Below are 14,939 nucleotides of genomic sequence, written 5' to 3'. Positions count from 1 at the left end.
TTGATAATCAGATTCTAGCAGGTGGAGTCTACAGTTTTTTTTTAGCTAACATGCTAACACCTCCCTTCAACAAGTGGAAAATACATCTTAATACAAGTAGTTCTGATTATAAAGAATACCATGGGTCAACTTGTATTTATGCAGGAAGAATACTGTCCTTTTCCAACTTAAAGAATGGAGATTTGGATGATCCTGGTGCAGTCGTGTGACCATCTGGTACGCTGGCAGGCACACGACTCAGGGCTACAAGATGGAGCCATGTTCACTGTGACTGAATCATATGAGTTGTTGGTGATGTGTGGGATGAGAGTCAGACAGTACTGTTAGAAATATACATTTTTGATTAGAACGTGATCACTGGACAAGCCAAGAAAACACAAGGTGACAGCGAGGGGTATGTTGTACCATATTCCATAGCCAACTTAGCCTCTTTACTGATACACATCTGTCAGGGTCTTGTTTAGTGGTTCTGTTGATTTGGAGTGATCGGACCAGGTGGATTACACAACATCTGGCATACTGTACATCAGTTAAATTAGACTGACTGACTGCCTGGGGCACTCTTCCACCACTGCTGCTGTTTAAGGACAGCAGAACAACGAGCTGCTAGATTTGCTACCTCTGTCAGCTCTTGCAAAGGGATTACTTTTGTCCAAGGGCCCATTTTGGTTATTCCTACCATCATACAGTAAGGCACCTGAATGTGCCACATGTACAGCATTCTTACTGACTCAGAAGCAAAGGGTATATACTTGGAGGCAGTATTTTCCCCGATTGGCAGGATAACAAAGAGCTGCTTCTTCGTGTGAATCTGAATGTCCAGAGCATGAATCACAGGAAATGCAGGATGTGAAAGAGCAGAAGGAGACAGCTAGAGAACTAGTTTAACAGGATCTGAATGTCTGCCAAATGAAGATGTCTCTGTTTCCATGAGACAGGCCCCTCCACTCCTGCTGCTTCTAATAGCCTCCATCTTTATCTGCTGCTACTCATGTTGCCTTAGCTCTTCATGCTCCTGCTGTTGAGAGTGACTGCAGCTTTATTGCTTGAAGGTAATGTTTTTAAAAATGCATGACATCATTTCGCCTCTGTTACATATACACAACGTTTAAACCTTGACAATATCCCAGTGACCTTGGTTTTGGATTTAATGTCACAGCAGAGATTCTGTTTCCTGTAACAATTATCACCAGCTCTACTGCAGCTCAGCTGGTCGCACCAATTAACAGGGTTTTTTTGACACAGTTCTTTTGCAATTACACTCCTGTCCAGCAAATGCAGGATACATGATCCATTTGGTGTGTGTGTGTGTAGATGTGTGAGTGTGTGTAAATGTGTGTGTTTGGGTATTGAGTCGGGGCTGGAGAAGGCAGGAGGGTAAGCCGTGAGAAACATAAACAGCATGCTGATTCGCCTTTGGCTGCTTAGGCGCTGTTACCACAACATGAGTCACCATCAATGTGTTTCTGCATGTGAGACGCCGACTGTCTCCTTGATACAGGGGGAGGGGAGGTGAGGAAAAGGGGTGGGGGCAGTTGACAGTCTGTAAAATCAGGCATGACAGCTTAGCCAAAGCTAAAGTTTATGAAATATATTTTTACTAATCCTACACAGCGTCTACTTTCAGCACAATTAAATGAAGAACGTGTTTGTAACAGCAACATGAACTTGTCAATTATGTTGATCTGAAACTGATCCTAATCACATCCTGATTTGTTTTTTTGTAGAATTTTTGATGAAAAATATGATTGACATTTTGAGTAATTCTTACAGAGAGTTTAATGAAAACATTTGTCACTCACATATCTGTTAGTTTAAAGGCTTTATGTGATTTTTTGATCCAGCAGATGTCGCCCTTAAGCTCCAGCATGAAACCAAAACAACTTGCGGTGCATTGTTGTGTTAGCATGCTAATGCTAGCGATCTTTATTATGCTCGTATCTTCACACTGCATGTATCATGTTACCTGAAATGAGCGTGATCTAGAAACACAGTTAAGCAGTGAGTACAGTATGTTATTCTTCTTTTCTCTAGTCCCTCAATTAAACAACTTTTATACACGAGGGGAGGAGTCAGCTGGCCGTCCCGACGATGTAAACAAAGTGAAGATATGACTCGGAAAACTCGGAAAACATCACAGACAGTGGGACTCGGGTGTTACACCCATTGTAGACAGTCATGACTTTCAGAGGATATATTTGATTTCTATTATATTTAATATGAATAAGCATATAAAGCCTTTAATTAAAATACAGTTAGCCTACAGTAGCTCGGTCCAATGTAAAAAAGCTGCTCAACAACATTTAAAGCTCAGTAATTATGTTACACATTGTTATCAGGAAACATAATCATAAATTCAATCATATTAATACCTGGCTTTGTAAAATAACTTTTACAGCAAAGTTCTGAGTATTTCTTTTATAATAAATTAGCATTTAGATTATATTTTTACTCTTCAGGTGTTAACAAGCCTGATGTGTGAAAAGATTTCATGTCTCCTGGCAACTGCACTCTGTCGTGTCTGCAGCCTGTCAGCCTAAAAATACTGATGATGAAAACCTTCAACAGGATCTAGGCAACCTGGGGTTAGTTGTGAACAAAATATAAAAGCTCAAATCTGCTGCTCTAGGTAACAGCAGAGAAATGCCATTAAAAGTCATGCAAGGTATTGTTTTTTTTGTTTTTTTTACACAACTGAACTCGCTGACCCAAAGTCAGTTTGGATATGTAATAGACATTGGTGACTGCTGCTTGTGTTCAGTTACAATGCATTCTGTCCATTATTATAACAGGCAGGTCGCATGAATTAAAGTCCCTTAAGAGTTTTGGTTATAATTTAACTAGATTTAGTGCTAAAGGTCTGAAACATCAATAGGAGGCCATGTGCACATCTGCTGTATTCTGAAAAAAATCACCACATTTTAACAATCTGCCAGCGACTACTATGGATTAAAGGAGAAGAAGAAAAATAGAGTTGAAGTATGAGTCACAATGAGGGAGGGTTATATCTAGTATTTCTGTTCCTTTAGTTAGTCCTCATATTCTTCAGCATCAGTCATTTCACCACTACTCCCACTCTGTTTCTCGTCCTTTTTACCACTCTATAATGATATTGTGCAGTTGCAGTGCACAGAGAGATGTAAGGGCCCGGCATGTGTTGCAGTGCTGATCTCAAGGCGGGTATCCTTGAGAGCATCGGTTTGCCTCTTTAATGTGGAGCAGTGTGTGGGAGGTGGACTGTCCAGCCAACAGTGTGTGTCCAGATTAATGAGCTGGGAGCAGGATCCCCCATACAGCTGATATCAGATCATTATCTCTCAATCTGAGCAGCCCATTCAAGTTGATTTGTTTCTGCTGTACCCCCCCACAGTGTCATGCCTCTCAAGTCCTGCCCTGCCCTTGAGCCTGCAAGCCAAGGACAAAGCATCAATATTACAGTTAAGGCATATCCATGGGGGATTTATTGCACTTCAGTGAACAGAGGGGCTTGCTGTAGGCTTAACAGTATGTAAGCCATTATGTGTTGGATGCTGGTAAAAAGCAGCAGCCTTTTCAGCAGCTCAGAGATTTTGGGGCCATGTCTATACCCAGGCTGCACATCAATAATGCAACACGATTTGGGTTTCCTTCTGTTTTATTACCCTCCTCACTGCTGAGTTCTGCTCCAGGGCCCGGTTTTGCAATAAAAAAAAGTGTCAGTGAAGAGTGTTCCCCCACTGACTAGTACACCAGATACAAGAAGACCTTGTAAAGACATAGTTTCACAAAGTTTATAAAGTTTGGAAAGCTATCAGTCTCTCTGGTGGAACTAACTAGTTTCAGAACAAGAATCTTTTAAAGGTTGTCTTAAATTCTCACTTATCAGCCACATATTATTCAAGATATTGTGTTAAAAGACATCACCCTGTTGTGTTGTTGCCGTGTAGAGCACGTTAGCTTTGGTATTATCACTGTTGCAGGATAACAAGATGAGATTATTTTAGCAGCTATGCTAACCTGATGGTATTTACACCATGATCTTAATCTTCAAATCGCAAGATCTGGGTTTAAGAATAAGGACCTTCACATGGTTTTATAACCATGTCCTCATGTCAATCATGAGTCCTCTTGAGTAAGACTAGCTGAATGTGCTTGAATGTTAACTTCCATCAACACTAAAGAGCAGGACAGAGCTGCTAATGCTACATTGTGAACTCAATTACCATGAATTACTTTGAGTTTTAAAACAGCAAACAGTGAATATGTAAGTTTCAAATAGTAATTGTCCTCATCAAATCATCTTGATGTGCTTTGAAAAGCAACATGCTTCCCTATATGGCAGTAAGCTACTTAGCCAGGAATGCTAACCATTGCATGTTACAATATAGGAAAGACAAGTACACACTTTGATGATTTTCCTACTGGTTTTTCCTGTATTTTATTTATATAGGGCAAGCATCATCCTTTAAATCTCTTTGTATAAGGAGTATGGATCATACTGTGTTACATTCACATGGAAAGTCCAAGGACAGGCATGCTGTGATTAGAGTATTGAGGTTTGATCGACATGAAAAGCATGTGATCATTTGTTTTTTCTTTTGGCAAATTTGGGATTTTCAATTTTCAATCTTTTCTTTATCAAGAAACATTTAAGTTAACAAACTTGAAAACATGCATCCATGTGCTTCATATACAGCACTGGTCTGGTGTCATGGTTCCTTTTTGTCCCTTTTTAAGTATAAATGTGACATCGGTCACAACAGTTTAGCCAGTTGAGAAAATGCTAGAGGGGGAGCTGCAGATCCCCAAATGTTGTTTTGCAGCGCATTGAAGTCATTTTCCTGGGGTATTGTGTTACTCACTCGTGCAAACGGCAGACGCCCCTGGAAAGATCTCACTCGTCCTCCTTCTGTAACCCTGTAATTTGCAGCCCTAGGAATATTTTGAATTTCTTTTAGATTTAATCCCTTTCATTAGATTACTTTATAGTTACTTTTAATTACACTGTCAAATCCTGCATACTGACAAGGGATGCAAACTTTTATATCAGATATAGATGTTGAGTTGTCTGATAAACAGTACATCTAACATATTTAATTTTTGAATATAATGCAGTGTACATAACAATGCATGGGTTATTTAGAAACGGAAAGGTCAGATCGTTAATCTCACAGTGTGCTCCAGCTTCATAGCAACACTACATTTTGTTCCCACTCTGGTTATTGTTTTCAAAAAGTTAAAGAGTTGGACAACATGATCCAGACCATCATAGTTGGGACTCTGAGATGTATATGGAACTATATATCATCTCTTTTGCTCTCTATGTCTTAGTCTTTCTTACCCTCAGGTGTGAAAGTTATTTTTCATCTTATCAGCATCAACCATGAGAAGCAGGTTAATATCAGTGAAATACACCCTGAAATAAAAATGTCCTGCATCTCTGGCAGCTTTTTTTCATGTTTAAATGACATGACATTATCGATAGTTACCTTTTCACCTCCTAACTCCTCTGCCTCCTCTTCCTGGGCCTTAGACAGACCTGTTGTAGCCCACACACTGTTTACCTCTGTCACAAAAAGAAGCCCAAACAATCCAGACCCAAACTACCTTTGCTGCAATATTTTGTTCACGGATACAAGGTGGAAATCTCCCTCTGACTCCTCCTTCGGTGCAGGAATATACAAGCCTCAAGCCAAGGACTTTCTATTCAGACAGTGAGGACACAAAGCCTCATGAGGGATAAATAGCTAATAAGGAACAAAGGGAGCTACAGTACAGACACAAAATAAATGCACACAGTGAAAAGATTATAGGCAGCTGATACTCAGGAGCAGATACATTTTAATGAGGGCATTAGTGGTGAGCAGATCCCGGAGCTGGTGGAAAGAAGTAGCCCACAATAAGAGTATTTATAGGAAGAGTGTTCTTTCATCACAGCTGGAAAAGTCAGATCGGTCCACCGGTTGGTCACTTTGTTGAATGATTTAATGCACTAGGTTTGACTGAAGACAAGCAGAAGTCTATTTGTTTCTTACTGAATGATGGAAGAACAATAAACGCACCTGTACTTTACGAGAGCTTGTACTTTCTGTTCACTCAAAGTGACCCTCACATGACCCCCACTTGTGCTCATTGCCAAATTATATATCCCTGTGAGAAACATGAAGGGCTTTGTGTGTGTGCAGGTCTGTTGTCTTTACTCTAGTGGAGTGTTTGGCAGTTCATGAATGCTTATGGGTTGCTTTTTACTCTTGCAGGAGTTGCATTGTTTGATGTGTCAGTCCAGTTAAATCAAAAGACAAAATGTCTTTGACATCTCCTTTAAATGGTAAATGGTGAATGTACTTGAGCTTGAGTAAAGTGCATTTCTAGTCTTCCGACCTCTCAAAGTGTGTTTTACACATAGCATTAGAAAGCATTACAGAGCTGGTCAAGTGTCCATCAGTTTGAAGTAATCCCATTCATACACATTCACACACAGCAGGGAGCACAATTTTGGGTTCAGTGTCTTGCACAAGGACACACCAACACGCAGGAGCTGGGGATTGAACCCCCGACCTTCCAGTTGAGAGACCACCAACTTTACTACTGATCCACAGCCGCACCTTAAATGTTAGGAAATTTGTCGTTTTTATCCTACACTGTATACAACATACTTTTCACATCCTAAAGACAAACTGAACGGATGTGAGCAACATCACAGCAAACAAACTAAATGTACTCCAATGGCTGAGTGAAATGTTTCTGAAAACAAAGCTCCTACAGGAAGACGGCCTTGCTATCTATGTGCACCATGCAATAGCAGCAGTATTGTGTGGCATGCCAGCTTTCTCCTCAGATGTCACTTCCAGCCTCAACGGTGTTGGGATCCCAATGGTGTCCTCTTTGCGTGGCTGCCACACTTCATTGGTGCTATGCTACGTTGGGACGGAGTGCATTCTGGGTAATTTTTTTCCTTTTTCCTCCACTTGTATGTTGCTTGAGGGTGAGAGGAGCTATAAATAAACCCTGCACTTTCATGGTCCGTTCATGTGTAGCTCAACAGGGCATCACTCATGCAGCATGGCCTGTACTGGATGCTGCACATACAGCATGTACACTTTCACTGAATGCACAACTCCTCATGAGTCATCTATCAACACCACTGATGATCAGTAGAAACCTTCAAATAGAAAATAACACAAGTTTAGAGGATATACTGTATGTACGACAGTTATTATGTTTCTATATGAATTCTGTGTTTAATCTTTTAGCAGTGCTGGTATGACTCTGACTTTAGCTAAATGACCCCCTTTTCAGGACTTTGCAACTGCCACATTTCAACGGATCTTACTGCATTCTGGATGCCACAGAAAATATGAGAGCCCGTTGCCTGGGTAACCACCTTGGCATGTCCCCCGTGGTTCTCATTCCTAGATTTGTAAAAAAAAAAGAAAAAAATCATAACGGGAGGACAAATAAGGAGGATGGTGTGTGTGGTGCAGGCTTGTGTAGTCTATATGTTGTGTGTGTTCTGCTGTGCATGCTTGCTTGCTTGGCAGTTTGCCTTCAGTCATACTCACACACAGTAGCTTTGGCATCGCTTACAGTTATTGATATATTCTAAGGGTGCAATTTAAAAGAAATGGAGTTGTTTCAGTTAATGCTGGGTGTGGTAAACGCTGCAGAGCATCCAGATGTAGTATAAAGTGACAGTCATCTGACACTGTGGGTCAATAGAGCACACAGGTCCATAATGTGATAGCAGAAGATCTCAATCAATACCAGCCCAGTGGGTCCCTCTCTAATACGATATGCCTGGAGTATTCTTTCATTTTCTTGTTATTGAATTTCTTAAGGGCTTATGATGCCACTTTCAGAGCAGATTTTCAGATTAGAATAAATTCTCTCTTCAGATGCTTCTCCTTTTCTCAGCCCCCCCTCCACACGTCCCCCGCCCCTCCTATCCTGTTTCACTAGCAGGATTCTCTGACACAGAGAAAGTGGCAGACTAGAGCTAATAAACATATGAAGACAAGATTATGCAATCAATTTCAAGCAATAATATACATCTCAGAGTTGAGTTGGTTGTTATCTGTTTGTCTTGTTTGGCCTTAGAAAGTATTTTCCTTGGTTTGGAAAGTCTGTTGGTTCTCCTCGGTCGCTCCTACCCATGTGGTGGCAGGGCAAACGGTTGGAGAGGGAGGGGTCACATGAAAAAACATGAAACATTTTGAGCCTCTGAATAAAACATAAACAAGCTGAAGGAAGCGCTGCCCCGACCATGTGAACACAAACCGGATATCAACAGAGGCAGGGAGTTTTTATTGTTTCTTTTTGTAGGAATTCTTACTCCAAAGTATATTTCCATAAGGAATATGTATTTTATTTTTGCTTTACTGATATTCAGAATGTTGCATATTACATTCTAATAGTACATTTCTAATAGTCAACAGGGTAGTAAATGGCCCAAAACTAATAACAAGTTCCATGCCCTGAGCCTGTAGCTTCAGGCTAAAAGTTTCCTATTGAAGATAAAACAGGTCACAAATAAACCATTTCACTTTGGCTGGTTCAAAGTGAAATCAAGTGTTACACGTATTCATTATCATTGCTTCATGTGTTTGGAACTGCGCTTGTAGCAAGGGATGGCAATATGACTGACATCTATTTCCCTCGTGTGTATCCCTTGAAGAAACCTTCGTTTTGTTCTATGTTTCTTAAAACCATGGCCTCTGCTTTATAGGTTCTGTTAATGCTAATTAGAAAATATGAACATGCATTTTGTTAGCTAGTTAGCATAATGTTACCATTTATTTAAAAGCAAAACTGTACAAAGATGTATTCTTGCAGAACAACTAAGATGAGCCCTGCTTTGAGACAGCCCCTGTACAACACCATTTAACTAGCTGTCCTGAGTGACACAAGTTCACTAAGGGGTAGTCTAACATCTTGTTAGCACATGGTTTGGCTCGATCAGTAATTCCAGCAAAGACTTAAATTGAGGAAGAATCCTTCTTAAAAGAAACATTTTATTTTAAAAGAAAGAAAAGAAAAACACATTTGTGTTCTGCCAAGCTAAACAATTATTATAATAAATATGAATAGTGTATTGTTTCCCAGCAGCTCAGAATAAAACAAGGACCTACACTCTGAAAACTGCAGACATAACTCACCAGAGACCAAAATGAGAGAAGCCGATGATGATACAGAATGAACCCCTCTGGCCCCATGATTATTGTTCTAAATGTATGTATCACATGAAAGAAACTCTTTAATGTGATTATTATGTGTTTTGGATGATCACAACATTCTAAGGAGTCTTATCAACCTGTGGCTAGAGGAAAATACTACAAAGGGTTAATTCATTCCTGTGTTTCTCCACTGTGTCAGCTTGTAGCAATCTCAATTTTAGAAAACTGTACCAGGCATTTCATGCATAAAAGACGAGGCTGCATATTGTGCATAAATGTTTGTTTGTCTCAGATGGAATGCTGAATCATTAAAGGCTCCATTTTAAACTGAGATGTGAACGTCTGTTTGTGTTAGTGTGCGACAAGTTTTGTCATGTACGTTTGTTTACCAGCCATACATCATACACACACACACACACACACACACACACACACACACACACACACACACACACACACACACACACACACACACAAGCAAAAGAGGATGTGAACTTGTCGGAGTAATCCTTCTTCTCTCTGCACACTGACAGCTCAGGTGCTGTGGCTGTAAAAGAGCAGAGCAGGACAGGAGAGATGTTAAGGCATGTGTATATACAGTACATGTTACTATGACAACCATAATATAATGAATGTCTAGAATGGTATAGTGGCTCCAGTTTTCCCCATATTACAAATAACCTTGTCTCACTGTTAAAATTCCTCCGGCTTTTAATGAAGGACATGATCTGCAGGTCAGCACCGAGGGACTGACATTTTATACCCAGACCACAGCACAGGGGGTTATTAGCTGAATGTTAAGCTACAATATTTCTAAACCAGAATAGATTTTGTTTCATTACAACAGTCTTTATGTTTTTGAATGTACATCTTGTCTGCCATTAAACGTGTTTTAAAGCTCCTTTTTAACCATTGTATGTCTAAAACTCAGCTTTTTGGTTTTACAGAAAACAGTACTAAAGCAGATTGGTTCATTACTTACTTTCATAGAGTACCAGCAGGGGGTTCAGCTTTATCTCTTTGAATGCAAGCAGCATTGTATTTGTAGCTTGGGTTCTCCAGGATCAGTAGTTCTGTGTGTGAACCTGTAAGTTATTAGTGATCACCAGCTGATGGCTAACATCTGGATAGTGTCTCTATGCAGGATCTGTCAGTGGTTCATCACTTCTGCATGGCGAGCCCCCTGCCTGTCTACCATCCGGCGTTCATCATAGTTAGGCTGGCATCATGTGGTTAAATACATCAATAAAGTGATCTATTGTTACCTTAAAAAGTTGATATGTGTAACTTTTCACAAGCAGTTGCTTATTAACACATCCTTCAGACAGAGAGCTACATGAGTATTCATTGGGTGCAGTATCTCTTGCCTACCTAGGAAAGAAAACATTTCAGTTATTTAACTCAACAGAAGGAGACATGGGATTTAAAGGTTGTTACTAATTGCTGCAGTATGTTCACCAGTTTGAATCTAAAGTCTATCATGATGGGCATGGAGTGTAAAGTGAGTTTTAGAGCCTGCTGTCAGAGATGATTTTGATGTGAGCAATGAGCCTTAAACAGTGACGTTTGCAGGTGATAAATCAAAACTCAATGAGATGAAAGACATTAAAAACCTTCTGTCACCTGCTGAATTGTTGTTGAGCATTCAATCCTAACAGAGACTTTCCCTGTCCGTGTCTCAGATATATTTTGATTAGAATTTTGTTACCAGGCAACATAATATACTCTCATATACTCTCATAATATCATCTCTGTACATCTGTTCCTTGCTGCACTCTTTTCAACACATGGTAATTGGTTTGTCTGACAGTCCGACTCTGACCCTCCCTGTGGGATGTTAGCTGGGCAGAGAGTGAGACAGACAGAGCGACAGACAGGAGACAGAGCGATGAAAAGCGTAGGATGATGCAGGATACTGACTCATCAGCCCTGCAGGGATTATCCTTCTCTCTATCTGTGTGTGTGTGTCTGTGTATCTGCTGTCTTACTACTGAAGAGGACGTGTACAGCTTTCATTACTGCATGATGAAAGCATGATGGAGGAAGCTGAAGTGCGAGCTGACCAGTAGCATAACCATGAAGGCAAAATGACCTTGAAAGCATTTTCACATGATTATTCATGCATTCACCTTTAAAGCTACTCCCACTGTGAACTTCATTTGACTCATTCATGAAAACTTGCTTTAGATATAATAATGTGTCATCACTAAGGCAGAGAAAGTGCCACAGGAAACTGCTTCAAGTAGTATCGTAGTGTTTGAAGGAATCACAATGCAGAGCAGAGGGACAATACAATTCTATTATTTTGCTTTAGTTTTTTAAAATTCACTCACATGCTTCCATAAAGATACTTAATTTTGATTGAATCTATCAGAATTATACATAGAGCCCAGTTGACTGCACTTACTCATCCACCCACGCTTTCTTTCTCTGGGTTTTACCTTCAGGAGCAGTTTGAGGTTCACTGTCTTAGTACTTAGACATGCAGAGTACAGGAGCCTGGGATCAAACATTTGTTATTCAAATAAGAGGACAACCTGCTGCTGCTCTGGGGCTCCAGCAGCCCACTGTGATACAAGTAAAACTAGGGCTCCAAGCAGCACTGAACAGGCCCTCGCACCCCTGTGCATGTCATCTTTGATGCAGGTTGGGGCATGCTGGCTTTTAAACAACAGTTTGAAGAATGAAATGCATCCTAATATTATAATATAGTAATATTTTAGCAAAGTCTGTAAATGTAGGTAGATAGATATATTCAGATGTTGAGTTGTGTTCCATGGACAGATGATACAGCTCAAGGACAGTGTATGAAGGGGTATAATGAGTCTTTGCTTGTTACTTAAGGGTGTCAACAAAAGACTCCTGGAAATAACTGCTCTTGGTCAAGCACTTGACTAAAACTGCAAATTGTTGTTGCTACCCTTTTTTATGAAAAAAAGTAAGGTGCAAATGAATTGACATGTTCATTTTACATCCAACATTATAAAGTGGAATTACCAAAAGCTCTAAGAAAGAGTCATCTTGTATTATTTCTCTTTTATGGTTAAAACAGTTTCATTACGTTTTGCTTATTGTTCCATGGTTCATTGATAGAATTTGTCCTGTGTGACATTTAGTCTGTATTGAGTCAGGAAGGAAAGGTCAATCAAGGACAATATGCCTCCTTATTATCTGGCAGTAAATGTGCAGGAACAGATATGACACTAATAATGAGTCACAGGACTCTAACTGATCTGCATCGGCCCTGCTCTGCTGAATCAATGCTTTGAAAATGATGGCATCATGTTTTCTCTCCCTACCTGTCCATCACTCTGCCTACACATCCACTTATCTCATTCCTCACACAGTGTCTGAAGATATGCCCTGAGGTGTACCATGGGCAGCTCTCCTATTTGACACTGAATAGATATTCTTGACTTGGGGATATCCTTTAATCTGTCAGACACTGATAAAGAGAAGAAAGTAAACTCAACTACATATTGGTCTCACTAGTAAGGTATTCTACAGTATTGGTTTGTCAGTGTCCTGTTAAAATTATTAAAATGTAGATGTTAGTGTTCCAGTTTAGTGGGGGTTAATGGAAATGAGCTGTTTTCAGATGTCTGTGCACTCTAAAAGGGAGCCTGAATAAATGTATTTCAGTCAGACAACTCACGTTTGTATTCGTTTCAAATATTTATCGCAGCAGCAGAACACAGTTTGTGTTTGGCGTCAAGGCTCCGACCTCATCACTCCTCGCAGTGCAGAAATTTCACATGCAGAAATTTGAGGAGTAATGGGATGACATCTTTAACCACCAGTCAGAGCCTACAGGTGGATGCTGGGATGGTGCTGGGGCTGATGAAGAGTACAGTACTGGTGCAGGTCAAAGCTGGCGATGAAAGAGCAGATGGACAGACTGGAAATCTTGTAGTTTAAATAGACCGCTAAGGTGGTGTTTGACAGGTGATAATGGATAATGACGCAGGTCGAGTGTGAAATCAGTGCATCTGGAGTATTCTGCCTGGACTAGCTCGCAGGCGTTGCCTCATTTATTTGTTGCGGGGAGTTCAGAAAAACTGTAAATTTGACTTATTATAACATTATGAGCCACAAATGTAAACAAGCCTATTGATACGTAGCAATTAGCACATGGTAGTTATTTCAGTTGTTCCTTAAAAAAAGCCCCGATTATATTCTACTAATTGTATTTTCCCAATGCAACTTGGTTTTTGTTTTTAAATTAATGAAACATATTTATTAGTTGTATGTATTGTACAATGTACAAAGAATTTAAGAAATGCTGCAAGAGGAGGGTCTTAGCCAGAGGGCCAAATGTTAATGCTATTCTCTAACGGGGTCCTTTGCAAAGTTTGGGAGCCCCTGGTCTAGATGATATATTTGAAGATGTTACATGTTTGCTCATAGAATAGTTTTATTATGTTAATAATTAAAGATAACTGTGGTATGATAATCATGATATGTTTTTGTCACTACAACTCAGTATGAACAAAGTGGCAGCTCTGTTTTCCTTTTTAGATCTGCTCTCTCCCTCTGCTATGGTTCTCGTGCGCTCGTAACGACTGGCTGCAGAAACGAACAAAGCTGTGACTCATATCAGGCAATGCAGGCATAATGTGAAGCACTCATCTACATTCATTTCAGGAGAGATGGAGAAACAGCAGTATCCTACCAGATGCACTTCTGTTTACATTAGCTTCTCTGGCTTGCACAAATAAATTTGCTACTTATTTAACAGGCTTCTGATTGACTGGACCCAACCAACACCACAGGTCTAACCCTCACACTTACCATCTGTCCCTGTGCTGAAATCAGCTCTCAGGAAATTTGCATTTAAAATAACGTGTTTAATTATGTACACTTATTTTATTACTTAAAGGGAGTATCTTTTGATGAGACTGAAATTCAATCACTACCTTGCAATAGCTTGAAAATAGGTTGATTGACTCAGAATACTTCAAACTATGTCATTTCATTTGCATATGTGAGGACGCACTATTCGAGGGAAACAATTAAACCGAGTATTAGGATTCGAGAGAGTGCAGCTGTGAAATGCAACGCACACCCCTGTTTGTCATTTCTCACCCATCTGTCTCCTTCTTTTAAATTCTGTGCAGTGGTTTGTGTTGTGTTATTCAAACTCAAGGTGTTCAGTACCCGCTTCATCAGAGCTGAATCTCTCCCCTAATATTAAACATCATCTGACCTCCTTGTTGTTTCTCAGACCTGATCCAGGCCAGCCAGGAGACCACTGTGAATGTCCCCCAGATGGTCGACACGCTAATGGAGAGGGCTGGAAATGCCAGCTGGGTGGTGGTCTTCAAAGCCCTGATCACTACACACCATCTCATGGTGCATGGCAATGAGGTGATGTTTTGAAATAATCTTTACACACGTGAAAATACTTGAATGTTTTTGATTTGGATGTCTGGTAAAAGCAGCAAGGGGAAGTAGAAAATCATTTGTCTCCACTTGAGCACAGTGAACCTCCAGATGATCAAATTGCCACCAAAGTGTTGTTGCATCCCTTAAGTAAAGCTAGGAGAAGATGGTTCCACTGGAAATGGTTCTACCAGGAAGTCAAAATGAAACAGGGCAGAACTGTATTTCTTGTATATCTGTATTTTTTCTGTCTACGTTCTGCAAAAGACAGAAGGTCACAAATACCCGTTTAAAAAATAAGCTGCAGTAGCGCACAGACTGGCTTCTACAGTGTTCATGTAATAAGAAACTGAAAACGTGATATCTATTCAGCTGTGTTATGTGGGTCAAAGGATAGAGATAACT

The 14,939-nt window shown here is 40.1% G+C and overlaps 1 protein-coding gene across 11 annotated transcripts in view; it reads left to right on the top strand.

Annotated features, from left to right (window-relative positions):
• The window catches only part of snap91a (synaptosome associated protein 91a), a 60,621-nt gene that overhangs the window by 6,174 nt on the left and 39,508 nt on the right, over positions 1 to 14,939 (top strand). For all 11 annotated transcript variants that reach the window (XM_065958248.1, XM_065958249.1, XM_065958247.1 and 8 more), the window contains one exon: positions 14,377 to 14,519. In XM_065958248.1, coding sequence (XP_065814320.1) covers positions 14,377 to 14,519 — 143 coding nt within the window. The remainder of the gene's footprint in view (positions 1 to 14,376; positions 14,520 to 14,939) is intronic.

This window comes from Labrus bergylta, chromosome 8 (genome assembly GCF_963930695.1).
Source record: "Labrus bergylta chromosome 8, fLabBer1.1, whole genome shotgun sequence".
Lineage (NCBI taxonomy): Eukaryota > Metazoa > Chordata > Actinopteri > Labriformes > Labridae > Labrus > Labrus bergylta.
The sequence above is the reverse complement of the archived record's forward strand: the minus strand, read 5'-3'. Positions and strand labels throughout refer to the sequence as shown.